Source organism: Ascaphus truei, chromosome 15 (genome assembly GCF_040206685.1).
Source record: "Ascaphus truei isolate aAscTru1 chromosome 15, aAscTru1.hap1, whole genome shotgun sequence".
Taxonomy (NCBI): Eukaryota; Metazoa; Chordata; class Amphibia; order Anura; family Ascaphidae; genus Ascaphus; species Ascaphus truei.
The window spans coordinates 40791244-40819129 of NC_134497.1; the positions used below are offsets into that span (position 1 = coordinate 40791244).

Below are 27886 nucleotides of genomic sequence, written 5' to 3' on the forward strand. Positions count from 1 at the left end.
GGGAGAGAGACAGAGGGGGGGAGAGAGAGAGAGGGGGGAGAGAGACAGAGAGAGGGTATATTGGTGTTCTGATTGAATGCAGCGGTGCACAAACTGGGGGGTGTACGCGCTCCCAAGCTTGGCGCTTGGAGAGACAAACAAAGTTGACTGAAGCACGCTCAGCAGCAGTCAATGCACACACGCGCGCACACACACACACAGCCACACAAACACACACAGAAATAGACCCAATCCATGCCCCCCCCCCCGCTCATGCTTGCAAAACAATGCAGGACACCCTGTGCTCATGCGTGGAGAGTTGGTGATGTCACCGCTCTCAGCGGCAGCGTGGATGCAGCCTAATTTTGCTAGCGTGAGCTGTTGAAATATGTAAGTATTTAGACATATTTGTATTTACATTGTATACCGTTATATCCTAAGATCCCTCTTACCCTAAAACCCCCAACCCTAGAACCCCTTACCCTAAACCCCCTTCCCAAAACAGTAATAACACTTACATTAGAAGCGGCTGGTGGTGGAGGGTCTGTCTGCGGCCTAATGCCGGCGGGCAATTGGTAGCGGCAAAACTATTCGGATTGACAGCTAAATGAGACTACAGACAGCTTCAGCATAATGGGGAAAGCACATTTTATTAGAACCAACAGCATGAAAACATAAAACATTAAGAAATTTTTCTTTAAATAAAACAACAATAAGAATGATACAAATAACCTACATTTAAGTTATATATAAAACAAACAAGACTGCGCCTTAAAGTGTGAACCGATCCCCAGCTAAATGTATTACAATATAATAAAATTATAACCCAAATAATAGTGAATATAATAAATATCAAACCGATGATATAACAAACAAGATAAAATATAAAAATTAATTATAAAAAAGAATATATATATATGTATGTCTAAATGTTGCTGGTCTATATGAAGCTGAATAGAGTAGCATATACCAACAAATGGATAGGACAAGGGATAATAATAAAAACAAAAAAAAAAACCACAATAAAGTTATGGATACAATTGCATGAACCAATAAACAAAGTCCAATGTAGATGGATCAGTAGTAAGATCTTGCTGCAAACAGGAACATGCTGCCTTCCATAGGGAACCAACGAATTCCAAGCCAATCTGTACAAAAACACAAAAAGAAAGCGCCCGATCCTAGTGCAATATGTTCAAAAAAATATACATTTATTTCCCTCAAAAATCCAACAAAATGCTAACTCACAAACAACAGAATAAAAACAGTGTTTTATGAGGTATACTCATGCACCGTACGAGGAAACAGCTACTCGGCTCACTCTGAGTGTCTGTTCAGGCTGGATAAATGACTAAATCCCTTTCCACATTCCCCACATACATGCGGTCCCTCACCTGTGTGTGTCCTCTTGTGTGTGTTCAGGCTGGATGAATGACTAAATCCCTTCCCACATTCCCCACATATATGAGGTTTCTCCCCTGTGTGTGTCCTCTTGTGTATTTTCAGGTGGGATAACCGAATAAATGCCTCCCCACATACATGTGGTCTCTCCCCACTGTGTGTCCTCCGGTGACTGATTAGGCTGGATATGTCACTAAATCCCTTCCCACATTCCCCACATACATGCGGTCTCTCCCCTGTGTGTGTCCTCTTGTGTGTGTTCAGGCTGGATGAATGACTAAATCCCTTCCCACATTCCCCACATACATGCGGTCTCTCCGCAGTCCTTTTCTGTAGATTCTGGTCTGATAACCAAGTCAGACTCTTCCCACTTTCTCCAAGATCTTTTCCTGTGGCTGCTGGTAATATATATTTTTGGGAATTAGAAGCAGTTACATTGTTTATTAGGTGATTTGACTGGTTGAAAGATGCATTTTCTGTCATATTTATTGGAATGTTGCAAGATTGTTCTGTCCTCATCTTTTCCATATACTCATTTGGGTGTTTGAACTTCAGATGTGTGAGGAGGTAATCCTGACTGCTAAAAGCAACCTTGCAGTGTTGGCATGGGTGGATTATTGGTGCTTGTCTTTGTACTAGACGAGACAAAAAAGTCACTGTTACACAAACTGTCTTACAAAAGGTCATGCAGGAGAGGCAAGTTGGCATATCACAAAAAGTTCAGGATGAAAGTAAACTGTAGATGTACATTGTAAAAATTAAGAGTTTAGCACAACATGTGCAGCATTAGGGCCGGGAGAATAGATGTAGTGGATCATACATTTAAAGTGGATCCTAATATTTAACCATTTAAAAGGAAATCTCACTAGCTGCAAAACTCCAATTAAAGTGGCAGAAATCTTTTCAAATCCTTTGATAGTAGATAGTAAGTATGAGGGGGACATACCGTTACCTGGAATTAAAGTGCTTTTTATATAATACATGTTTTATGTTCCTTGTTCCCTGTACAACCAGCCTCACACTGATGAGACTCAAAAGGTCGAAACAGCTGTCTGTGAGTGGTTTTACTGGCTTTGCATCTAATCCTATGCTGTGCTTAAAAGCTGTATGAACAGTGGGCAGAAGATGGGATGCGCGCGCAACTCTACAAGATGGCGACGTCCCGTCGCATCAGAAAGCGGGACGGAGACCACACCAAGGCCAGGATTGGCCAAACCTGGCATAAAAGAGTCTGGGAACAGCAAGTCCACATCTACAGAGCCTGAGGAAGTCCAGTACTTGGACGAAACGCGTTGCTCTTTCATCTGGAATACTTTGCAGCACTATACAGAGGAGACAGAGGTATAGTTGTAGCTCCCCATCCGGACGCGGAAGAGGAGACCCCCTACCACCATACACCCCACTGTCCCCTCCCTTGCTTTTACTGTCCCACAGAAACGCTTGGTTTCTGTTTTTTATCTTTTGTGTTTTTATATTCATTAAAATTAGTTTTACCCTGAAGACCCTAGTGTCCTTTGTATGTGTTCTTCCCATCTTCACTTCAGCTGTACCAGCAATAGAAGAAGAAAGATACCGCTAGGAGTGTGTACTCACACTGGCCCGTGTGAGTATTGAGATATATTTTCACTTTTTATAACCTTATACCCCATCCTTTCATCACTTGACTCCGATCGGGTAATAACCCTACATGAGCAAGATACCAAGATAAGAACACACTCACATTAGCCCGTGTGAGTGCTAGATTATCATATTGTCCATTGGTTTATAGCCACGTCACCCTTCCCCCCTATTAACGTATATATGTATATGTTTTAATCCTATCCCCCTTCTCTGTTTATACGAGAGGAAATCCCCCTGGAGCGGCACCTGGAACTAATGAAGATAACGGCATAGACAACAAGAAGTAACTACACCGCAAGAAGAAAAGCATCAACCGCAGAACACGGGATCCCCAAAGAAACCTTGATGTGACTGAGCTTACACAAGGCCGTGTAAGTTATATATACTTTTATCTTACCAACTCATTAATACATACAAACCTATGTGTGTCTTCCCTTCCAATTAGACATTAGCCACCTGAGCTACCTAATTTGCTCATGGTAACAACTGCTTCACATTAAGAGCATTCATTAGATCAATACTGTTGCCTGTTTACGACGATTGTGCTCCCCCATCCCCCTTTTTATAAGGAAAGTATGTTTGTTAGGTAGCACTCCACAAATAACTAAATGTATAAATATAAACTGGAGATAAATTGGTGCACAGAGGCAGGGGGGACCTCTGAACCCCCGAAAGAATCATATATATACAAAGGGGCCCCAGCACGCAAATAGATATAATAGACAATTATCAATTTGAATAAGTCAATAAAGGTATATTTGGCAACATTTGTAGCAGCTGTACAATATACCCAAATGCAGGGTCTGGAGATCATATCTCGTGAAACAAGAACTACAATAATGTGGAGGGAAGGGAGTGGTTGGGGGTGAAAAAAAGGGGGATGGAGGATAACAATAGAAAAAATGCGCGCAGTCTCATTAGATCCCCTTGATTCAGAATTAGTGGTCTCCCTCTGCAGCTTTCACTCTCCCGTGATCAGCGGGGTGGAAACGAAACATGCAAATAAAAAGAAAGCGCAGGAAAGGGAAAAAAGAGTCAGTAAAGATAATAACCTTTATATCAAACTTAGTAACAATGCATAGTAAAATTCACTTCATAAAATAAGGATCCACATGAACCCACAATTCCACAATTACAAAGCACTAACGGGGGTCCCTGAATCAAAAACCCCTTGGTCTAATGGTGAAAAAAAGTCCTAGGATATTGCTGGATGTTACCAGAGCTTACATTGGATTCAAGCAGAGACCGCACCCCATGCAAAGTAAGGGAAACGCCGCCGTCGGCCGAGCACCCGTCGTCACGGCCGCTCCCCGCTGTGTGATGACGTCACCTCTACGCATTTCGTGTCATATGAAGCTTCTTTAGGAGGTATGTCTAAACCCCCCCATAGCTGCTCTTATAAAGCAAGACGGACAATTCCTCTTCCAATGGGAGCTATCATTGGTGTATATTGACCTTCCAATCAATGCCTAATAATTATACAATACAAAATGCTCATGACACAAATAAATATGTATACATGTCTCCATGCACACTCACAGAAAATCACTGTCTATTGAAACCAGACATACATATGGAAAATAATAAAGGTATTTTATGAAATAACCATATAATTATATGTATATGTATACATGTCTCCATGCACACAAAATTATCACTGTCTAATGAAATTAAATACAAACTAACCATAACAAATGAACCATAAATGCATGAAATAAATAATAATAAATAATAATGATGAAGTGTTAACGAGGTGATAATGTGAGAGATTAGATGTTATGGAATCTTTTACAGACACAATGGGACGGCCAGGGGGATCCCCCAAGGATTTGTGAATCTTGGGGATGTGGTATAGAACCGGAACCCTAGGAAAGGCATTGTAAATGTAACTGAACTCTTTACCTGAAAGAATGACACTTGTTTGGGCTTTTTGTAAAAAATCTTGTAGGATTAGCTGATACTTTAAGGTGGGGTCTCCAATACATTTCTGGTAAGAATTATTGTCATTTAGAAGATGCATAGCTTCTTTAAAATAATCCCCACGATTTTGCAAAACCGTGCCCCCACCTTTATCTGCTTGGCGCAATGATGACATCGCCATTAGCATTTAATTCCTTAAGGGCTCGACGTTCATTTTGACTGAGATTATTATGGGTCATATAGTCACGTCTATTATTACACAGTGACCTGAGATCTTTCTGGACCAATTTGCCAAAAAGCTCAATATATGGACCCTTTGACTCATGAGGGTAAAAAACTGATTTCGGCTTTAGAGCTGTATGGGTTATGTTTTTAGCATTATCACTTTCTATATATAGACTGAGAAGGTCTTGTATCGTATCTTCATCATTAATACGAGGAGGATTCCTTCTCATCGCTATCTCTGTCTGTATCTTAGTAACCCATATATTTTCATCAATCAACTCCATCATGCTATCAAATAAAATCTCATCATGCACAAATTCCTCCTCATTGGTATTATTTTCTCTTATAACCAAAGGTATCATACTATCTTTAACATTGTCTACGCCTAAACATCTCTCATCCCGTGATGATCCATTATTAGGAATGAAACGAGAAACAGGGGGAGCAAGGGGTTAAAACAATCAAATGCACCAATGCTGATATGAATAAAAACCTCTAGGGAGGTTAGGTGCTCAAGGGGGGAATGTAAATATAAATATATGTGATCCATGATACTCACACGCCCCAGTGTAAGTACAGGTCCTAAGAGTGGTATCTGCAATGGTCCCACCCTCCTACACCGATCAAGGCAGCAGGGAACAGGGGTCACTAGCAGTCAAGGCTCTGACGAGGGGAATCCTCACTTTGGCAAACGTCCCAGTTGCTCCCTCGTATGATGGTAAAAAGGTAGTGAGGCAATTGTGTAAGTCACAAATCAATACATTTATTGGTGTATAAAAACAATTCACTCACATAACGGAAAATCCCAGGTCGGCGCCCGTAGTTAAGTGGCGAGTCCTGCAGCAAGAACCTTGCCGCCGCGTCCGGAAGACAAGGAGATGTAGTAACTGCGTGCGGCTGCTCACTACTGCTACGGAGGCCCCCGCGGATCAAAAACAATCAGCTAGAGAGAGCTACGCGTTTCGCCGAAACATCGGCTTCATCAGCTTACTACATCTCCGTGTCTTCCTACATACACACACACACATATACATACATATATACATATACACACACACACACACAATATATATATATATATATATAAAAATATACATTACCGCATAGCAGCAACAAAGGAGACAGCACTCAGGTGAATGAAAATTAATGTATTAAATACAGCACATAACTCCAACGTTTCGATCCCACAGGGGGATCTTCTTCAGGGGGGTGCATACACACATATATATATATATATATATATATATACAGTGCTCGACAAACCCGGTCGCCAACTCGCCAGCTGCGATCGGATATTGGCTCGTGGCCAGTAGCTTTTCTCCTGCTCTGCAAAAACAAAATCCCCTGCTCGAAAAAAAAAAAAATCCCTCTGGCTGTGACGCGGCTTGGAGTTGTCAGGACTTCAAACCGCCCTTCCTTCTCTGCACGGGTAAGTAATGGGAGGGGGGGGGTTGGGGGTGCGCGCGCGTCTGCTGCTCCTCCTCTTCCTATATATCCTCCTGTATAATTGTGTCACCTCCTACTTACAAGACCTGCACTGATCCGGTCATGGAGAGGATTGTGGACACATGCTTGAGGTGGGGGGGAATTTAATGCCTTTAATAAATATTTATACTGATACATCCGGTCCCCGGCGCTCCCGCTGCCCGCTGCCCGCGCGGGAGGTAGCAGAAGTGTTTCTCCCCCCTCCCTTCGGCGCTCCCGCTGCCCGCGCGGCTCATGTCTTTCTCTTCCCCCCTCCCTCCCTCCCTCTGCCCGCGATGCTCGGGTGCTTCACCCCCCTCCCGCTGCCCGCGCGGCTCATGTCTTTCTCTTCCCCCCTCCCTCTGCCCGCGCGGCTCGGGTGTTTCACCCCCCTCCCTCTGCCCGCGCGGCTCGGGTGTTTCACCCCCCTTCCGCTGCCCGCGCGGCTCGGGTGTTTCTCTTACACCCCCTCCTCCCCTCGCTCCCGCTGCCCGCGCGGGGCGGCAGGTAGTAGCGGGGTGTTTCCCCGTCCCATCCCGTGTGTGTGTGTTTGTGTGTGTGTATGTGTGTGTGTATGGGTAGGAGAGTGTGTGTGTGTGTGTGTATGTGTGTGTGTGTGTGTGTGTGTGTGTATGGGTAGGAGAGTGTGTGTGTGTGTGTATGTGTGTGTGTGTGTGTGTATGGGTAGGAGAGTGTGTGTGTGTGTGTATGTGTGTGTGTATGGGTAGGAGAGTGTGTGTGTGTGTGTGTGTGTGTATGTGTGTGTGTGTGTATGGGTAGGAGAGTGTGTGTGTGTATGTGTGTGTGTATGGGTAGGAGAGTGTGTGTGTATGTGTGTGTGTATGGGTAGGAGAGTGTGTGTGTGTGTATATGTGTGTGTATGTGTGTGTGTATGGGTAGGAGATTGTGTGTGTGTGTGTGTGTGTGTGTGTGTGTGTGTGTGTGTGTGTGTGTGTGTGTGTGTGTGTGTGTGTGTGTGTGTGTGTGTGTGTGTATGGGTAGGAGAGTGTGTGTGTGTGTGTGTGTGTGTATGGGTAGGAGAGTGTGTGTGTGTGTATATGTGTGTGTATGTGTGTGTGTATGGGTAGGAGAGTGTGTGTGTGTGTGTGTGTGTGTGTGTGTGTGTGTGTATGGGTAGGAGAGAGTGTGTGTGTGTGTGTGTATGGGTAGGAGAGTTTGTGTGTGTGTGTGTGTGTGTGTGTGTATGTGTATGGGTAGGAGAGTGAGTGTGTGTGTGTGTGTGTGTGTGTGTGTGTGTGTGTGTGTGTGTGTGTGTGTGTGTGTGTGTGTGTGTGTATGAGAGAGTGTGTTTATGGGTATGAGAGAGTGTGTGTGTGTGTGTGAGAGAGAGAGAGAGAGAGAACATGTAGGACACCAGAAGTACCCCCCCACGCCACCCAATCAGTCATCCCCCCACCAAGTCAGTCATCCCCCCACCCAGTCAGTCAACCCCCCACCCAATCAGTCATCCCCCCACCCAGTCAGTCATGCCCCCACCCAGTCAGTCATCCCCCCACTCAGTCAGTCACCCCCCACACCCAGTGATTCATCCCCCCACCCAGTCAGTCATCCCCCCCCACCCAGTCAGTCATAGTCAGTCATCCCACCCCCCTGCCCTGTGCCCAGTCGCCCAGTCACCCCACCCAGTCAGTAATCCCCACCCAGTCAGACACCCCGTCACCCCAACCCCCCAATAACCCCACCCCGTCACCCCACCCAAACACCCAGTCAGTCACCCCAGCCCCCCAATCACCCCACACCCCAATCACCCCACCCAGTCACCCCAACCCCCACAGTCACCCTCTCTCTGTCTCTCACCTTCTGTCCGTCTCTCTCACCCTCTCTCCGTGTCTCTCTCACCCTCTCTCCGTGTCTCTCTCACCCTCTCTCCGTCTCTCTCTCACCCTCTCTCCGTGTCTCTCTCACCCTCTCTCCGTCTCTCTCTCACCCTCTCTCCATCTCTCTCAACCCCTCTATCACCCCCTCTCTCAGCCCCTCTCTCACCCCGTCACCCTCTCTCTCACCCTCTCTCCGTCTCTCTCACCCTCTCTCCGTCTCTCTCACCCTCTCTCCGTCTCTCTCTCACCCTCTCTCCGTGTCTCTCTCACCCTCTCTCCGTCTCTCTCTCACCCTCTCTCCATCTCTCTCAACCCCTCTATCACCCCCTCTCTCAGCCCCTCTCTCACCCCGTCACCCTCTCTCTCACCCTCTCTCCGTCTCTCTCACCCTCTCTCCGTCTCTCTCACCCTCTCTCCGTTTCTCTCACACCCTCTCTACATCTCTCTCCCACCCTCTCTCCGTCTCTCTCACCCTCTCTCCGTCTCTCTCACCCTCTCTCCATCTCTCTCACCCTCTCTCGTCTCTCTCACCCTCTCTCAACCTCTCTCCGTCTCTCTCACCCTCTCTCCGTCTCTCTCACCCTCTCTCCGTCTCTCTCACCCTCTCTCCGTCTCTCTCACCCTCTCTCTGTCTCTCTCACCCTCTCTCCGTCTCTCTCCCCCTCTCTCCGTCTCTCTCACCTTCTCTCTCTCCGTCTCTCTCACCTTCTTTCACCTTCTCTCTCTCCGTCTCTCTCACCTTCTCTCTCTCACCCTCTCTCCGTCTCACCATCTCTCTCACCCTCTCTCTGTCTCACAATCTGGATATTTTATTTACCCTGTATATCTTAACTGCCCTATACTACACCGAAATAACCTATACTGCTTTCTTCCAGATCTGACTCAAGCTTCACACGGAAGACATCGGAACCCCCCATAACCCAGAAGACAGGTAGGGAACACATTCCCTCCAATGTATAACATTGCAGGAATGAGGTACCTGGACATTGAGGGACTGCGGATCAGGTAAGATCCCAGGCGGGATTGCTGCTTTAAATATTGTGAAGCGGGGACGTCCAGGCACTAGTTAAGGGGTGCAGGAAACTAGTCATTCACACCTGGCTTTTTTTTCTAGATTCGACATTTATACACACACACACACACACACACACACACACACACGTAACAAGGACTAATTGTAGTATAATGTAATACAATAAATAAACTTATGTCAAAAACGAATGTTCTTACTAGAAATTTATTCAATTTATTTCATTTAGGGTTTTTTTTAAATGCGGGACTAGGGGCGGGACTAGGGGCGGGGTAGGGGCGGGACTAGGGGCGGGGTAGGGGCGGGACTAGGGGGACTAGGGGCGGGGTTGGGGCGGGACTAGGTGGCGAGTAGATTTTTTTGTTCGGCGAGTAGATTTTTGGGTGATTTGTCAAGCACTGTATATATATATATATATATATATATATATATATATATATATATATATACATGCAGAAAATAGCCGTGTTAGTCCAGTTGCGATAGTGCAGAATAAATGAGTTCTTCAGTATTAGGTGATACCTTTTTTATTGGACTAACAATTTATGTCATAGGACAAGCTTTCGAGAGTTATCCTCTCTTCTTCAGGTCAAGCAATACTGATATATATATATATATATATATATGTGATAAAAAATCACTGGCACTCCAATAGAAATTCAATAATGAATAGGTGCATGTCCCATATAAATAATAAAAGTATACATTACCGCATAGCAGCAAAAAGGGAGACAGCACTCAGGTGAATGAAAATAAATGTATTAAATACAGCACATAACTCCAACGTTTCGATCCCACAGGGGGACCACCCTGAGGAAGATCCCCCTGTGGGATCGAAACGTTGGAGTTATGTGCTGTATTTAATACATTTATTTTCATTCACCTGAGTGCTGTCTCCCTTTTTGCTGCTATGCGGTAATCACCAAAAAATCTACTCACCGAACAAAAAAATCTACTCGCCACCTAATACCAAACGTGTGCTGCTTGGGCCAATAGGAGCTCGCCACGATGTAAAATCCACTCGCCCGGGGCGTGCAAATGTATAGGTTTGTCGAACAGTGTGTGTGTGTGTGTGTGTGTGTGTGTGTGTGTAGGACACCAGAGGTAACCCCAATCAGTCAACCCCCCCCACCTAGTCAGTCAAAGTCACCCAGTCAGTCACCATCTCTCCACCCAGTCCCCCCCCCCCGACAGTCAGCCCCCCCCCTATCTCACCCACACTCTCCGTGTCTCTCACCCACACTCTCCGTGTCTCTCACCCACACTCTCCGTGTCTCTCACCCACACTCTCCGTGTCTCTCACCCACACTCTCTGTGTCTCTCACCCACACTCTCCGTGTCTCTCACCCACACTCTCCGTGTCTCTCACCCACATTCTCCGTGTCTCTCACCCACACTCTCCGTCTCTGTGCCTCTCAGAGGTGGTGAGTAGATTTTTTGGTTCGGCGAGTAGATTTTTGGGTGATTTGTCGAACACTGCATATATATATATATATATATATATATATATATATATATATACACACACATATACATATATATAAGAAACACGCGCGCCACTTGCAACGCCGGGTGCGCCAGGTGCAACACGGGGTGTGCCGGGGACGGTGCGTCGCAGCAATACAAATGTATTGTCGCTGGAGCTTATAGTGCACGTGACGGTGACAGTGCTACCAGAAATCTGGTAGACACTGATTTTTTTTTTTCTCCCTTTGAGGCCAATTAGGAGCTGATCCGTCCCTCTGCTTTCCCCTTTTATGACGTCCGCCTAAAATTGAAATTCAACTTTCACAATGGCAACGTCATCGGTCGCGTCGCCGGCTGCATAAGTGCAGCCTAAGGCCTCGCTCAGACAGGCTGCTACGTCCGTGTGCTTGCGTTCGTGCCTCCGCCACGCGCTCCTGCAGCCCAGCAACCTGTGCTCAAACTGCAGGAATTGAGTCGTGGCGGGGTGCTTAACGAACATGTCACGGAGCTGGTTTCGCCTTTATTGGCTGAACCAGCTCAAGTCACGCGACTGTAGCACCAAATTTCAATTTGGGTTGTGAACGGGAGGCGTACGTTGTGCGTGGCTTTGATGTCCGTCCGGGCAAAGTGATGGGTTGAGGTGAATGGGAGGGGAGGTGAACGGGAGGGGAGGTGAGGGTCCGCGGTAGTGTTGACAGGGAGGGGTGGGTATGCGTGTGTGGTGGCAGGGTAGACAGGAGGGTGTGCGGGACCGAGGGGACGTGCGTCATGTGAGTAGCAGTTTGGTGTGTGGGAGGCGCGGTGACCGTGAGATGTTCCAGGGTCCACAGTAGGGTGTGCGGGACGGAGCGAGGCGGCGTGGCATTGGTGAGGTGGTACAGATGAGTGGGTGCGGTGCATGGAGGGCGTGCGTCGTGGCAAGTGGGGGGAGGGGGTCAAGAGCGCTGAAAGTGAGGTGTGGGGCCACGTTACAGAGTACGGTGCGCGGGCCCGAGCAGCATACAAAGTGGGTTGAGGTGGTGGTGAGGCGGTGACCGTGAGGTGTGTGAAGGGTCCGAAGTGCTACCGTGCGATGTTGGGGAGGGGCGTGAGTGTTGCGAGAGTGGCGGTGGTGTGTGGCGGGAGGGGGGGGGGGGTAAAAACATAAACAGCATAGTTTTGTTTGTGTGTGTGTAATTTATTATTTATTAAAAAAAAAACATTGGTAAAAATAAAATATTTATTAAATGAGTGTAGACATGTAGGTAGATAGATAGATATACATTCATTCAGCGCCGGGAAAAGATGAATTTCCCGGTCTTCGCCGCTGTCTGTCGGCCTCCCGCTCCCTGTCTGGGGCGAGGCTGCTTTTTATGTGTGTTTTCTCTCACCTCTTCTCTCTCTGCTGCAGTCTCAGGTTCACGTTCCCGGAAGTGGAGACACTGACTACATCCAGGTCACAGCTCTGTGTCCTACTGCGCATGCTCACACTAAGGGGATCATGGGAGTTGTAGTTTTTAGACTTCAAAACGGATCATGTGTCACATGCTGTGTAGATTAGAAACAAGACAGTAACATTTCCCAGGCTCTGTGCTAGGGAAAGATAGTTTCTGCTGCATGTAGCTGTGAATACTCCTCTTGGTTCTTAATATATCTCAGTAAAGCTGCTTCAGTTCATCACTGTGTATATAAATATATACCTGTTCTCTCTGTGTCTCACAGAGGGCTGGGGCAGCACAGGCTGCTGGTTTTGTCTTTGAAATGCAGATTGTCCTGATTTTATCATTTAGTTTATTTTCCAAGTTAATAACAAGTGCCTCCCTGCTCCCCCACACAGAGCCCCCCTCACACTGAGTCCCCCTACCCCTCACACTGGGCCCCCCTGCTCCCTCCACAGAGCCCCCTCTGCTCCCTCACACAGAGGCTCCCTCACAAAGAGCCCCCCATATCCCTCAAACAGCCCCCCCCTGCTCCCTCACACGGAGCCCCCCCTGCTCCCTCACACGGAGCCCCCCCTGCTCCCTCACACAGAGCCCCCCTGCTCCCTCACACAGCCCCCCCCCTGCTCCTCACACAGCCCCGCTACTCCCTCACACAGAGCCCCCCCGCTCCCTCACACAGAGCCCCCCCTGCTTCCTCACACAGAGCCCCCCTGCTCCCTCACACAGAGCCCCCCTGCTCCCTCACACAGAGCCCCCCCCCTGCTCCTCACACAGCCCCCCCGCTCCCTCACACAGAGCCCCCCCCGCTCCCTCACACAGAGCCCCCCCCCTGCTTCCTCACACAGAGCCCCACTGCTTCCTCACACAGAGCCCCCCTGTTCCCTCACACAGAGCCCCCCTGCTCCCTCACACAGAGCCCCCCTGATCCCTCACACAGAACCCCCCCTGATCCCTCACACAGAGCCCCTCCATGGGTCTGAGCAGAGCTGAGCTGCAAATAACCCATTCTGCATGTCCCAAATAACACTCACACCATGTTTGTGGGACCTAATAAATGGGCATTTTTTCCCTGTTCTTAATCATTATATATGTGATTAACTATTAAAAAGCTTCTGTTGCAAATTCACTATACTTCTGTGTCCGCTTCCAGACACCAGTCTGCCTACAGATCTCATTACTGATCTAACCAAAGCCTACTCTGCCCACACCATCTGTTCTGACCATAAGACTGGCCTGTATCTATAGGAATAGTTATGCCGGCTATTGATCTCCATGTATGCAGCTCTGTTTAAGTGGGTCACTTCTGAGTAGTACATGTATAGTGTTGTGTCACTATATATGCAGTGAGACTGTTTTCTATGGTGATTTCCCGTGTCATCTGCTTCATGTAAGCCATATCTGTGCATAGTGGTACTCACCTGTATATATTTATATGACCGGCCGTTGTGATTACACAGTGAGCTTCTGCTCCCTGTGTCATCTGTGCTTACTGCATTTGCCACTATCCTTATATCTTTGCATAGTTATTACCCTGGATCAGAGAGTACTTTTGGGGTCCTGTGTGTTTGTTTTTAGTTTATCTTTTTTATATATGTGTTTGATAAACTGTTATTTTTTGGATATTCAGAGTGCTCTTCCCTGAAATGCTGGGGGAATGAGCGAGGCCTCTGTAAATTTACTTACCTTCCTTACCAGCGACACATCTCCATGGTAGCAATGGAAAATGCCCGGACGCTACCACTAGACTAGATATAAGGGGAAAATAAAAAGTTATTTTTAGAACATCACAACCTTATGTAACGGGTTTCCCCCCCCCCCCCCCCCAATCGCAGATATAGTGTGGGGGTGCAGAGAACATAGAGGAAGGAACAGAGGGCACAGCGGATTTTGCAAATTCAAACTCATTTATTGAGCCAACACTCAATAAATGAGTTTGAATTTGCAAAATCTGCTGTGCCCTCTGTTCCTTCCTCTATGTACTCAGGACTGACTGCAGGCTTTCATTCTAACATTGGAGCACCGGTAATTGTATCATTTTTCTCTTTTTTAAGGTGTGCAGCACTTCTCTCTATTATCTGGTGCAGAGAACATACCATGTTACCAGGTGTGGTGCTTTACCTGTTGGCTCGCAGGAGGGCTGAGCTTCCGCCGCGGGGAACCTGGGGCAGTTATATTATACTCATGAGTAACCACTTACTCGGTGCAGCGCCTCCACCTGCGATGGCTCCCACCAGAGGGGGAGCGGTTCCTCGCAGGACAATACAATAATAACATACCCAGCATGTATATTAACCATAACCTTTTACTAACATGCAGGGCAACACATCACATCAGTACTATAATCACAGGTGTCCCTCTCTAGAGGAAACACTTACTACTGCATCGCGCAGGACGCTTCCCCAACACCAGGTGATCCCACCCTGTGTCCAAGTATCCCACCCAATGTCCCGCACTCTTGCAGAGAGAGGCAATGGGTGACTTCGCAGTCACTATTACACTAAGGGCCCGTTGGTGCACTTATGACTGTATAGTACCTGCCCGAGCACTCCCATGCTCGGATCTCCAACTGGCTTCACAAAGGATCAGTCGTGTGATGATTCCGTCTGATCCCAAACTGGAGATATTCTACGTGGCCCCGACTTGAGCCCGAACTTCTTCACTGGAACCGCAGCGTCCGCTGAGTCCCTATATAGTTCCCTCTGAACTATAGTGATCCGCTATGTACTATAGGCCGTCCCTATCTGTACAGCAACCTGTATGGCTTAGGGGGAAACTCCTAGGGGCCTACAGGGGTTAATAACCTGCCCCACTCCCCTAACTCTTCCCAGTCCTGACTATTTCTTAACTGCTCCCAGCGCCTGCAACAACAAGCTGTGACTCACTGGATGCTTGCAGCCAACGTGCTGCGCAACACTGTGCCTGCCTGTCAGACCTCACGTCACTGACAGCCGTGACCCTGACAAGACAGTACACTAACACTAAGGCAGCGTCCCTATCTTGGGCTGTCCCTGATCCCTTACCCACTAACCTGGTGGGGAGTTGGGGCCTACCTGGGGTGTGGGTACCTATATGGGTGCAGGAGCTGCTCTCGCTCCCCGCACCCTTCCTTCCCTCACAGCTCCCTGGCTCCAACTGCCTAACGTAAGTGACAGGGTCCCTAGCCTAGGGCGGTCCCTGGCAACACTCACTCTAATGGAGTACTCAGAGCTATCTCGGGCCCTGGGGGTGCTGGCCTAGTACAGGGAGTCCATGACTCCTGTACCCTACCTCCTTCCCTGGGCTGCTCCTGGCTTGGACTGCCTGGCGTGGTCCAAGCCTGCGAAATTTATCTATCTGCTCCCTCTACAGATTCTTGGCCCTCATTGGCCACACGGAGGCACCTGGTGTGCTCGGCCCTAAGCCTCATGGGAGTTGTAGTCCCGTGGAGGCTGCAATTACATTGGGGCCGCGTGCGCGCCTTCCCTGCGCCTGCGCGAATCCCTAATGGCCGCCGCAACATCTCCCTCGCTGCCCCTACCCTCGCGCAACTTCTCCCTAGCTCTCGAGGCCTCCCTGCGCATGCGCGAGCTATCTGGGGCTCTCCTGATTCTGGGCCATCCCTGCGCATGCGCGAGCTAATGCGCAATGGCGGCGCCCTCACCGCCCGGCTCCGAGAGTGCCGGGATCCCTGTGACGCGCGTGTGGCCTTGGCAACCGGCCGCACGCTTCCCCGGCAACCCCCGAGCCGGGACCTGACCGCCCTCACCTCTGCGATCGCCGGGCGGAGCCGCCATTGGACTCGGCGGCACCCGCGATCGGCAGCCAGGTGAGGGGGGTGCTGACAGGCTGGGGAGACCTGGCTACATCTATATGGTATATAAGGTTCCCACCTGCTTCAAAGTCTCTTCCTGTGACTCAAGACCCCAATAGGATCTATCCAGGATCCTTAATGGTATAGAAAAGCAAGAAAAAAGGGGGAGCACAGGTTGAGGGGTGATATGGATAACAAATACAGTGTAATTAGATCTGAGGACATATGTTCCCGAACTAATATAAATGAGGATGGTGAAGTGTGAAATAATTATAAAAACACTTACACGGCTTTGTGTAAGTGCTGTCACATCAAGGTTTCTTTACTTTCTCTTTTTCTTCTATGTCTTCCTGGTGTAGACCTTCTTCTCCTTCAAACCGGGTAATCGCCTCTTCAATCTCCCCGTGAATCTCAATTCCAATGTTGCCCTTGGAGCAAATGGATAAAAATGAAAACAGAAATTGAGGGACAATTCAAATAAAATGTGACAGTGTCTAATTCCAAAGGTTATGAGTGGTAACTATACGCGTGACCCATACCGCGCGACTTAAGACAGGTCTGCAACCACGCCTTTCACCATTATCACCAAGCACACAGCACTTCCACTTCAGCAAGGGATTCTGGGAAATGACATGCAAATGAGCACACAATTTGCCATATCCTTTGCTGTGAAGGGTTTTTGTCATTTTTTTACCCACCATAACTTAACTAAGTATGGTAAAACCTATCCTTGCTTCATTTTTGCATAGCCAGTATAACCAACCCCACACTGAGGAGACCCATTAAGGTCGAAATGGCTGTCTGTGGGTGGGTTTACTGGCTATGGATCTTAACCCTGGCTGTGCTCAAAGCTGTGACCATGCAGCAAGCTTAAGCCTATAGGGAACCATGTTAATGGTTTTGAAGCAAAAGGAGGCACTGTATGCTCATTTGCATGTCATTTCCCCAAATCCCTTGCTGCAGTGGAAGTGCTGTGTGCTGGGTGATAATGGTGAAAGGTGGGGTTGCAGACCTGTCTAAGACATGCAAATGAGCATACAGTAATATTTCCATTTGATAAATATATATGTATATATATCTTGTCTCACCAGTACATTGATCTCTGGTGCAGGGTTTATGAGCCAACCAGAACACCAACCAGACCAGGTTTTGGCAACAGACAATCAATTCTCCACCCATCTGTCTTTTATCAAACCCATAGGTGCGCAAAGTGGGAGGAGTGCCCCCGAGATTTTCTAGGGGGTGCGCGGGTGGTTACAGAGGCCCCACGCTCTTCCTCAACGCATTTAAATTAAATGCCGGGGGAGGCGCGAGGCCTCTGTAAATCTCTCTTACCTGGTCTAAGTGTAACAATGTGCGGAACACGCCCCCTGTGGCGTGTTCCTTCCTTACCTGTTTACTTTTGACCGCCGCCCTCTAGCTGCGAGTCAAGATCCTGTGTCTTTAAGGATTCCGAAGCAAACGACGCCATCTTGCTTCCTGGCAAATCCTGCCCTCCTCCTCCTGACAGGCAGTAAGCCTCTCTCTGACTTTCTCATTGCTTACAGCTGCTGCTTCCTTTAAATAGCACTCAGTGGCTACCTGTCTGGGTTCCTGCATGTCCTACCATTGTATGCTGCTCCTGCCTGGACCTCCTTGGGATCTTTATTCATCTCCTGTGGATTCCGGAAGACTGGGACAGTCACTCAATTACTACTGAGGTTAGTTTACCGTCGGGTAGTGTAGGTAACTGCTTAGTATGGTTCACCTTGATGTGGTGGCAGGCTTATAATTCCTTGGCCAATGGATTAGACTAAGAACCCTTATGTTTATATTTAGTTTTGCTGCACTCTTCAGTTATTGGCACTATGCCTTTAAGGAGGCTGGACGTCCTCCAGGATGCACTCCACTAAAGTGACCGTGTGCTTTGGATACTACCTCCCCTGCTTCTCACATGTGGCTTCGTTCAACCCCTGCGTTGGTGCCTGAGAACGCGCGCACTCCCGCTCTGCTGTCAGAGCATGCGCACATGCTGGATCACTCGTGACTCTGAGCCAGGCACCGCACCTCCGGACGCGTCGCGCATTCTCCTGCGCGCGGTGCGGTCACGTGACGACGTGCGCCGATCCCAAGCTGCGCGGCAACTCACTCCCTTCGTCTCCCCTGCGGCCTCCCCACCTCGCTACGGTCCCTTCCCTTTGTCTGGAGAGCACAAGCGTCACACTAAGCTGCATTTTCGTCGACGCGTCGCCATGACAACGCAGCGTCGGGGTTAAATGACAACGTGTTGCCATGCCAATGCGACTTCATGTGACGTCGCGAAGCTCAGAGCCTGTAAGGGAAGGGGGCGCGAGCAGGAGGGAAAGCTGGGAGGTTGGGGGGGGAGGGGGGGCGGCACAAACAAACGTTTGCACACCCCGATCTAACCTCTTGTACTTTATTTGTCATTATTAAGACCTGGCGTGACCGGGCATAAAGGGTCGTGTCAGAAGCTGCCGCTCACCTGTTACCCACAATCCCTGTGTTGTTATCAGCAGTGGCCCTAATCACGTGATACAGGAGGCGCGCTCCGGTAAAGGGGGATCCCTGAGTTACAATGTGTGTGGGTTCTTCCCCTGCAGCAGCGGGGCTCGCTCATTGGTTAGCGCAGGAGAGGCTCAGGGTGTGTTTTTGAGCCCCAGTCTAAGGCTGCGCTTATGGCGGTGGCGTCGCGTGTCCTTATAGTAAGCGCAACGCGACGGAGGGACGTCTTGGTCGCGATCGCTGAAAGTTATCTCAATTTGATTTTTGCAGTGACCGCAGCCTGACGTCGCCGGCACTATAAGCGTGGCATTAGTCACTGCTGAAAGGGGGGCAGCTATACAGGCAGCGGTGCGCGGACACTCACAGAGGGTGGGGATTCTGCCTGACTCTCCCAGCGCCTCCCAGCTGCTGCATGTGTGGGAGACATTGCTGGCTGCTGCTCTCTGCCCGGCTGAGAAGGGATTGCTTCCTGCTGCTCATGGGCCTCCGGTCAAGAGCGACCACAGGACCATCAGCAGCCAATCACAGTAATAATAATAAAAATAAAACCAGCAGAAGGTTTTACTCTTAGGCTGAGCTCAAACAGAATGCTACCTCCCCTGTGCGTCCGTGCGCACGCACGCTGCATCGTATCCTGTCTGAACGGGGCCTTAAAGGGGAAGAGACACCATGAGAGTGTCCCTGCCGGGGGCGTGGCTTATAGTGTCCCTGCCGGGGGCGTGGTTTAGGAGAACCTCAAGTGATGAGGACAAGCAAAGCCAGATGTTCATAGAAAATGTCAAGAAATGTTTTATATAATTATTAATTATCTTTATTCCATGTGTCATTAAAAAGAAATTGCTGGGTATGGAAAGGTGCGATGTTACAGTAACCACACCCCTGAGGTGTATTGCAGATTATAAGGCAAGTGATTGATAAAGAGGAAGGGGGAAAGGCTGCCCTCTCCCTCCCCTGAAAGTTACCGTTATAACATAAGATGGCGGCAGAATGTAGGTTCCTTTTGTGCAAATAGCTAACATGTAATGTTTAATTCGGCGATTAACAAACCCATTACAAACTGTGCGTAACCTTTACCATCAAGGTTTCTGCCACTGACATAAATAATAACCGCTATCGCTATACGCGCTGCTCGGCCTTAATCACAGGGGCGGTTATGTGTGACCCTGGGGGAGTCCCATTCTCTCCCGGTAACACAGGTATAATTGATTGTAGTCTCTGTGGGGTATGTGCCATAGCTGTTGGGGTGTTTAATACATTTATTGGGGTGGGGGGCTACACTCAGGCCCCCAATGGGATGAGGCTCCGCACATGGGCCCCCACTGAGGGTCGAAGCATGTCTAATGGTCTAACATGTCTGAGGTCTAATCTACATGTAAAACACTGGGATTATGTTTTTGCAGGGAAAAATATTGCACCTCAAAGTTTCTTGTTTCTTTGGATGCAATTCTTTGCGTATCCACCATGTGGCAGAGTTAATGAATTATAATCTGGGTGCTATTCTTTGCGTATCCGCCAGGTGGCAGAAATGAATGAAATTAATTAATTGAATTGAATTGGAATGTGTACAGTACTTTGCTACTTTGTAAGGGTGCAGGTGTTTAAAACAGATAGCACCCATGTCTATACTGGTGTACTGTACATAATTACAGTGGCCCATTGTGAATTGACCTAGATTTTTCGAAGACGTTATCAAATTAGGCATTCTTAATAAAAAGCATTACATACTCAATGTGTGCCTATTTTTTTAACATTCTTTCCCCGTACAATTGCTGAGTGAACATTATGGCTAAACCACAGACGTATAAAAAAAACCTGACAGTTATGCTTTTTTAATATATTCTGCAATTAATGCTGCAGCAGAAAAGAGGGCGACTGTATCTGAAATATATGAATATTTAATTTTGAACTACATTTTTATAAGTTTTCACCTGACGTTCATGGGTGGAAGCGTGCGATAAGAAAAAACTTAAGTAATGACAGTGTTTTTTTCGCATTGCCCCTCCTGCCCGAGAGATTTGCGGGTATTGGGGTGTCATGCCAGAATTTCACAGTAGGTTTCATCATGGCAATTTCAAAAGAAGAAAGGTCGGTTTTAACCCATATAAAATTCGTCAATCCCAATCCAGCAATGTGCCGGCAACAGCACTAGCACCAGCCGGTCCAACAGTCAGTGATAACCTGGTGAACAGCAATCCATTTTACCTGTCCCCGCCGAATACCAGGAACATTTCCAGCCTGAGCATGATATCGCGTACCAGCAAACTTGCATTTACCAGTACCAAAAAGATTTCCAGCTTCATCAGCTGTCAACTACAAGTGTAGCAGGCCAGCTGTCACCTGTCAACTATAATGCAGACTTGAGGAGTCACAGTGAGTCATCACCACCCGTTTTCTTGAATGGCTCTGTGGGGGGGGGGGAGGCGGGTGGAGGGTTGTTGTGTTGTTGATACTGTTAACAAACCCACGTGAAGTTCACCCCTAAAGACCTTGTGCCTGACAAGAACAGAAAGCTTGTGAACGATTACAGGATGACCGGATTAGTGAACATGTTAATACACTACATTTTTTTCAGGAAATCATATCTTCTTGCTAGCTCATGAAAAAAGTGCTGACCCGTGCCCCCCACCCCTCAAATAAAATCACAGTATACTGTACCACATCGTACAGTAAAGTATCAAAACATATAATGGTTGGTCATAAAGGCATGTAGAAAAATAAATAAAGTCTATGATTGATTATTTGATTCTACTACAGTATTACAGACATGAATATCGCACACTGAATGTGTGTGTGTGTGTGTGGGGGGGGGGGGGGGGTTAAAATCATCAGTCAGTCCACCTTAACGAAGCAAAGGCATGTAGAAAAAAATAAGCGGGAAGTCTATTATTAATGATTTGATTCTACTACAGTATTGCAGACATGAATATCAGACACTGAAATGTGTGTGTGTGGGGAGGGGGAGCAGCTAAGAAGGGCTTATGGCAATTGCGCATGCGTAGCAGGCAGCTCAGCCGATTTCAGCCAGCATGGTAGTCGTATTAACACTTCAAGCAAAGCATGCTACATTTTCTTGAATGGCTCTGTGGGGGGGGGGGGGGGGAGAAGGTGTTGTGTTGTTGATAAGCGGTGAACTTCAAGTTGGCTTGTCATAGTACAATAGTAGCAGCTTAGAAGGGCATATGGCACTTGCGCATGCGTGGTAGGCAGCTCAGCCGATTTCAGCCAGCATGGTAATAGTGACATTGAATTGCTATTGGATTTTTATGACAACTCGCGATTGCCCACTTGAGTTTCTTGACGGTATTGCAGAAAACGCTAAAATGCCATTTTCTAATCCAAACAAAACGATAATCAACACGCGTGTTTAAATCGGCACGATTAAAAAAAAATCTGTGCCATCGCATGGGTATTCTGATCTACACCCCACGTTAAATGTTCGAATAATGCCCGCTACATCAGTATAAACGTCACATTTACATGGATGAAATAACATGACTATGAAAGACGTGCCCGCAGTAAGAGTATGTGTGCAACACAGATAATGTTGGACTCCCGGCTGAAGGTGTGAAGTTCTGTCCTCCGAATGATGCAAGAGGTTCCTCAGTATTTATTATTTATAAAATATTTTACCAGGAAGTAATACATTGAGAGTTACCTTTCGTTTTCAAGTATGTCCTGGGCACAGAGTTAAGACAAATAATACATGGTTACAAATACAGTTACATAAATGAACAGGGTATACATTATGTACAAGAGATCGCAGGCACAGTTAAAGAAAATATATATTATGGGCGTATGAAACAGTTACAGACCAGATTAAAATGTGAGATAGCCTTAGATTTGAAAATACTTAAACTGGTGGTGGATGTGAGAGTCTCCGGTAGACTGGGATAGTATGGGGTAAGTCTGCTGCAATGCACATTAGCATTTACTGAACCGGGAAACGGCTCAGCTAAGGGCAGGAGAGGAAACAGAAACTTCTCTATGAAACAGATGGTAATGTGATGTGATATAATGTGAGCGACTACTGTGATGCACAGTGTTTCATCGTCATTTAATTTGAATTCCATTTAGCTTTACTGTACCATTTATAGTACCAGAGGCAATTACTGCCAGGGGTTGCAAAATAGATGTAACACCCCTATCCCCCCCCTAAGGGAGATCTATAGGTCTTATGGTGTCAGCGATGCTCATCTGATGGTTCTCAAGAGGGTGAGTCTCCGCAAGGTTGTAGGGAGTGGGGCACAGGATAGTCTTTAGTGATGGTGCAGCTCCTCCATCCTGCAGTGCTCCTGCCATAGACAGAGGTTTATCCCCATAGGAACTTCCATGATGTTAGATGAAGGAGTCTGGAGTACAAGCATCAGTGCAATATCTGACACAACAGCATAACTGAACAGAACATGAACAGGTCCTTTGCTTCCAGTATCCCAGGCCAGGGGTACCATCCCTTCCCTGGGCAGAACAGGACTAGTCATCCCAGGAGCTTGAGTGTAATCTTTCCTTACTCTCTCAGGGGAAAGGCAGGAACCCAGCTCTCACACAGCAAACACTGACAGCTTCCCCTCTCCCCTAAGGCCGAGCTCACAATGGCGGCTCGGGCGTGTGCTTCCGTGCAGTGGAAAGTGCCTGGACATGTGGTTTCCTGTAATGTAAAGCTGAATATTCGACTGCGCTTACTACCCGTGTGTTTGTGAGTTGACAATTGCATTTTTTTTCTTTTTAACATTATTAAAATGTTATTCCACTATTTTGTTCTCTTATATTCCTTTTAAAGGTATAGTTCCCTATCACTACAGAGGAACCTATCTATCATCTACAAGGACACATACTGGAGCTAAGTATCACTCCTTTCTCTTACCTTTATATGCATTAATACCTCTATCCTCTTCCATACAATTTCTTACGTTTTATAGCCCTTTGCGCCAATTTGACCAGATTTCTTGTGAGGAACTGCCTCTCCACTGCACACCAACTTATGCCGTCACTCGATCCTGCCTATTTCTACTGCAGCTCTTGGAATTTTCATTCAGCAACACCCAGTTGGATCAGCAGGAGAGAGAGAATTGGCGTATCACTTACTGAGGACTTCTTACGGTTGGAATTACATTCTCTGCTGTATCTGGACTCTATTTTACTTCTACTGTGCATTTGCATTAGTACACCCTTGCTTTACTTTGGGTTTGCAATATTCTCTTAGGGACACAGGGTTAGGGAAGCACCTTTGGTCCCTTTGGAACTGAGGAAAGGGGCCTGAGGAAGGGGTCGTTACACCGAAATGTTGCCCCCCTATAACACTCCCGCACCATTTCCCCCCACCCCCTCTTTCCCTTTTTGGTTTTCCTTGTCTTATTCCCTTCCCATGTGTTGTTCCCCTTTATTTTCTATATTTGTGGGTCATTTATATATCTGTTGTGATCTTCACATTAATTTATTTCAATTTTTGATTATATCTTGTGCTTTCTATATGAAATCATTTTGGCTTATTCCCATGTTTTTTAGATTTTTCTATTAGTCAGTGTGTGCTGGAACATATTTTCTTGTTTACTTATTGTTTGTGAGGAAATAGGGTCCTCCTTGTTCCTCGTGCGCCCTGCAAATCACTTTACCCCCTAGTTTTGAAGTGCTGTCTATCCCTTCTGTTCCTACTAACTATAGTTGGTTTCTCAGCTTTAGGTTCTTCCCTTCACTAGACATATTGGTATTGATATATTATAATTTTTACATATCAGTACAACATACTTCTTATTAAAATAGTTAATCCAGGTGTTCACGTATTATTATTTTTTTTTAACTTATATTTTCATTAACATTTTCAAGTATAAATGGGCAGGGGAGGGTGATGGGAAAGCCCTGTCAATTGGAAAAAGGGCTGGAGGCCTTTGTGACTGGGTCCACACACAGCACCACGCTGCTGACTTCCCGGGAAGCTTTGGAACCACGCCCTGGCACTGCTAACTCCGATCTGATAAAACGTACGAGCTCGGGAAACGAACGAAATATACAGTAACGACATGCAAGCAGTGTTTCAAAACCTTTGTCTCGTTTACTAAGCATAGGGTAAAAACATTTATACAGAAAAAAGAAAACATTTGGTTAGAGGCATAACTTATGTTAAAGGCGTGATTTAGGGGCAAGACATGTTAGTGGGGTGATCAATGGGGTGTAATTCTCCCAGGACAGGCACTGTCTGGAAGACATAACATTCTCACCTCCGTCATCTACAACCTTGGTTTCCATGGCAGCTATGTGGGGTGATTTAGCTTCCCAGGGAGCTAACCTCCTATTACAGATAAAACAGTAAAAAGACTGACTACATGAAGAAATATATTTTAGCTAGCATAACCAGACAAAATGGAAGGCATACGACAAATGCAGCTTCTCGCCTTCTCTTGTTGTCCCTAACAATCAGGGACAGAAAAAAAGAAGGGAGGGAGGGGGGGGGGGGAAGAACAACCATTTTGTAATCAGAATTCTTACAATCATCAGTCACATTACATAGCATACAACATTCTGTAAACAACATATCCTACACTCACCCCTCCCAGATCCTCTTTCCTATTGAGACCATATCCAACACCCCAGGGATCCCAGACTATCAAACTTCCTTGTGGTAGGATTCAGGAATGAGGCGAGTCTCTCCATTAATTGTACATCATTAACCCTTCTAATGACCTCTCTTCTGGAGGGCGGGAATGTCTTTTTCCACGCTGCTGCTACCGCGCACCTAGCTGCCGTTAGAATATGCAGGATCAGTTTAGCTGTATAGTGATTCACATCTTCTATAGGCTTAGCAAGAATAATTAAGATTGGGTCTAGCGGAATCTTGATTCCCGTCACATCTTCTATTAATTTCAAGACTGTCCTCCAGTATGTCTGCATTACTGGACAAAACCACCATGTGTGTGCTTGGTCCCCTATCTGCCCGCATCCCCTCCAACATCTGTCAGAAGCTTGCGGAAATATTTGCTTTAACCTTTTGGGAGTACAGTACCAGCGTAACAAAATTTTATAAATATTAATGTTTTGTTACTGTACATATAGAGGTTTTACCTGCATACTCACAGATATCTTCCCAGTCCTCTCTTGTTATTTCAGTCTGGAAATCCAGAGCCCACTGGTCCATATATTTATGGACCGGGGTATCTATTTGGGGGATAAAACCATGGTAAAAAGATGAAATCAGGCCATTTTGGTATTTTTTTGTTTTGCATAAATCTTCGAATCCTTTGTATCTAGGGCACCAGTGAGCAAACTTTTTATGCCGAGCCCCCCTTTTTATCCATGAAATTTCTCGGGCCCCCCCTGCCTGATGTAATCAAAATCACATGAAAAAAAAACCCTTTATTAAACGGTACACAATGTAAATACAAATATGTCTAAGGCCGCGCGTATAGTGCCTGCGACTGAAACGCGTGACGTCACCTGTCGCCGCTAGCGAAAGTTGTATTTCGCTTTGTAGTGGCGCAGGTGACTAGGCCATTGATTGGTTCAGGGGCTGTCACATGAGGCGACATATTGCCGGCTTAAAAAAATTGCATCACCCCGTCGTGTTTACTATAAGCGCATGCAGCAGCGACAATGCATTTGTTTTTGGGCGACGTCGCATCGCCGGCACTATAAGCGCAGTCTAAATACTTACATACTTCAACAGCTCGCTCTTGCAAAATTAGGCTGCGTCCACACTGTCGCTGAGACTGGTGACATCACCAACTCTCCAAGCATGAGCGCAGGGTGTCCTGCATAGTTTTGCAAGCACGAGCGGGGAAATGTTTACACTTTATTATTTCTGTACATTCATAGTATGATATAGTGGCAGCCGACCCTTTCACTTGCAGAGGTTCGCAGCGAAGCAGGTTGCCAGCGGAGGAGAGCAGGAACACAGCGCTATTGCAGGGTAGACACCGGAAGGAGGGGCATTTGACATCACAGCGCTCGTGCGTGCACCTCCTCCGTACATCCGACTCACGTGGCCGCCACCTGCACTATCCAGTTTGGTCGCTCGCGCACATCTTCTTGGCCGCCCACGCACATCTTTTTCGCCTGCACAACCGGGGCACTCCCCCCCCAGTTTGTGCACCGCTGCATTCAATCACAACACCCACACACAATCACAGACAACACAGACAACACAGACAACACACACAGCACAAATACTGAATCACCACACATACACACACACACACTCATCCCCACACACACAACCACACACACACACACTCAACCCCACACACACTCAACCACACACTCAACCCCAAACACACACACAACCCCACACACACACTCAACCCCCCCACACACACTCAAAACCCCCCCCACACACACACACACTCAACCACACACACCTGGTGAGTGGGGGGAGTAACTAAGCCTGCTCAGGTCCCCCCATGTGCTGCTGAAAACGGGCGGCTAACAGACAGGAGGAGGAGGGTGTCTGTGTGCAGGGAAAGCCCCGCAGCAAGGCCCACCCTCTCTGCAAGAGAAGCAGAGAACTGGAAGCAGCCTCTGCACGGAGCTTCTGGCCGCCCGTGCACAGCTCTGCCCGCCCCCAGGTTTCCCCGCACACAGCCCGCGCCCCCCCTAAATAATCTTGCACCCCCCTAAGGGGGCGCGTCCCCCAGTTTGCGCACCGCTGATCTAGGGAATTCCTCCTCATAGAAACCCTGTCACACAAAATATCGGACCTGCATACATTTAAACACCTCCGTTAGAGGTAGACCGTATTTTCTCATCAATTCCTCAAACGACATCAGGTTATCTTTTTCTAATAAGTCTCCTGTCTCTAGAATCCCTCTATGTCTCCAGATTTCAAAGCCCTGACCCTGGAAACCTGGCAAAACCCTGGATTACCGAACAGGGTTGTAAGTCTATGGATGGAAAAACCTCCTATGGCGCTGAGGCAAGGATGAGGATATGGTCGTGGATAAAGTTCTTCTCTTTAGGCAATTACCTCAAGAAAGGAAGACGAGACATACAAAAAACACTGTAATAGTGCATTACCCAGGGACAAAGTGGATAGATTAAACAGAGCAATCTTAATATATAAAATCAAAGGTTGGTACTAGCTGCGGTGAATCTGATTGGTCCTCAGCCTGTGGCCAATCAGATTGGTGGGTGTGACGTCACCCAACTGCCACTCTCTTCCCCTCGGCTCGCACACACACCCCACACACACACACCCCACACACCCGGCGCTCATCTCTCCCCTCACTCCGCTCATCTCTCCCCT

General features: G+C 47.4%; 2 protein-coding genes across 3 annotated transcripts in view; both read right to left on the bottom strand.

Moving 5' to 3' along the window:
* The window catches only part of LOC142466376 (uncharacterized), a 69273-nt gene that overhangs the window by 31315 nt on the left and 10072 nt on the right, over positions 1–27886 (bottom strand). Inside the window, exon 2 of the mRNA XM_075571231.1 lies at positions 16482–16583. Within this exon, the coding sequence (XP_075427346.1) occupies positions 16482–16583 (102 nt within the window). The remainder of the gene's footprint in view (positions 1–16481; positions 16584–27886) is intronic.
* On the bottom strand, positions 647–6131 carry LOC142466858 (uncharacterized). 2 transcript variants are annotated; one of them, XM_075572386.1, is made up of 3 exons: positions 5705–6131; positions 4228–4469; positions 647–2015 (listed from the first exon to the last, which is right to left on the bottom strand). In XM_075572386.1, the coding sequence occupies exon 3, from the start codon at positions 1906–1908 to the stop codon at positions 1297–1299; it is 612 nt and encodes a 203-aa protein (XP_075428501.1). In that variant the 5' UTR covers positions 1909–2015; positions 4228–4469; positions 5705–6131; the 3' UTR covers positions 647–1296. The 2 variants fall into 2 exon arrangements, with proteins under 2 accessions (XP_075428501.1, XP_075428502.1); XM_075572387.1 differs by lacking the exon at positions 4228–4469.

Coding starts and splice junctions, on each gene's coding strand:
- LOC142466858 (XM_075572387.1), bottom strand. CDS start 1,908: ATGGAAAAGATGAGGACAGAACAATCTTGCAACATTCCAATAAATATG.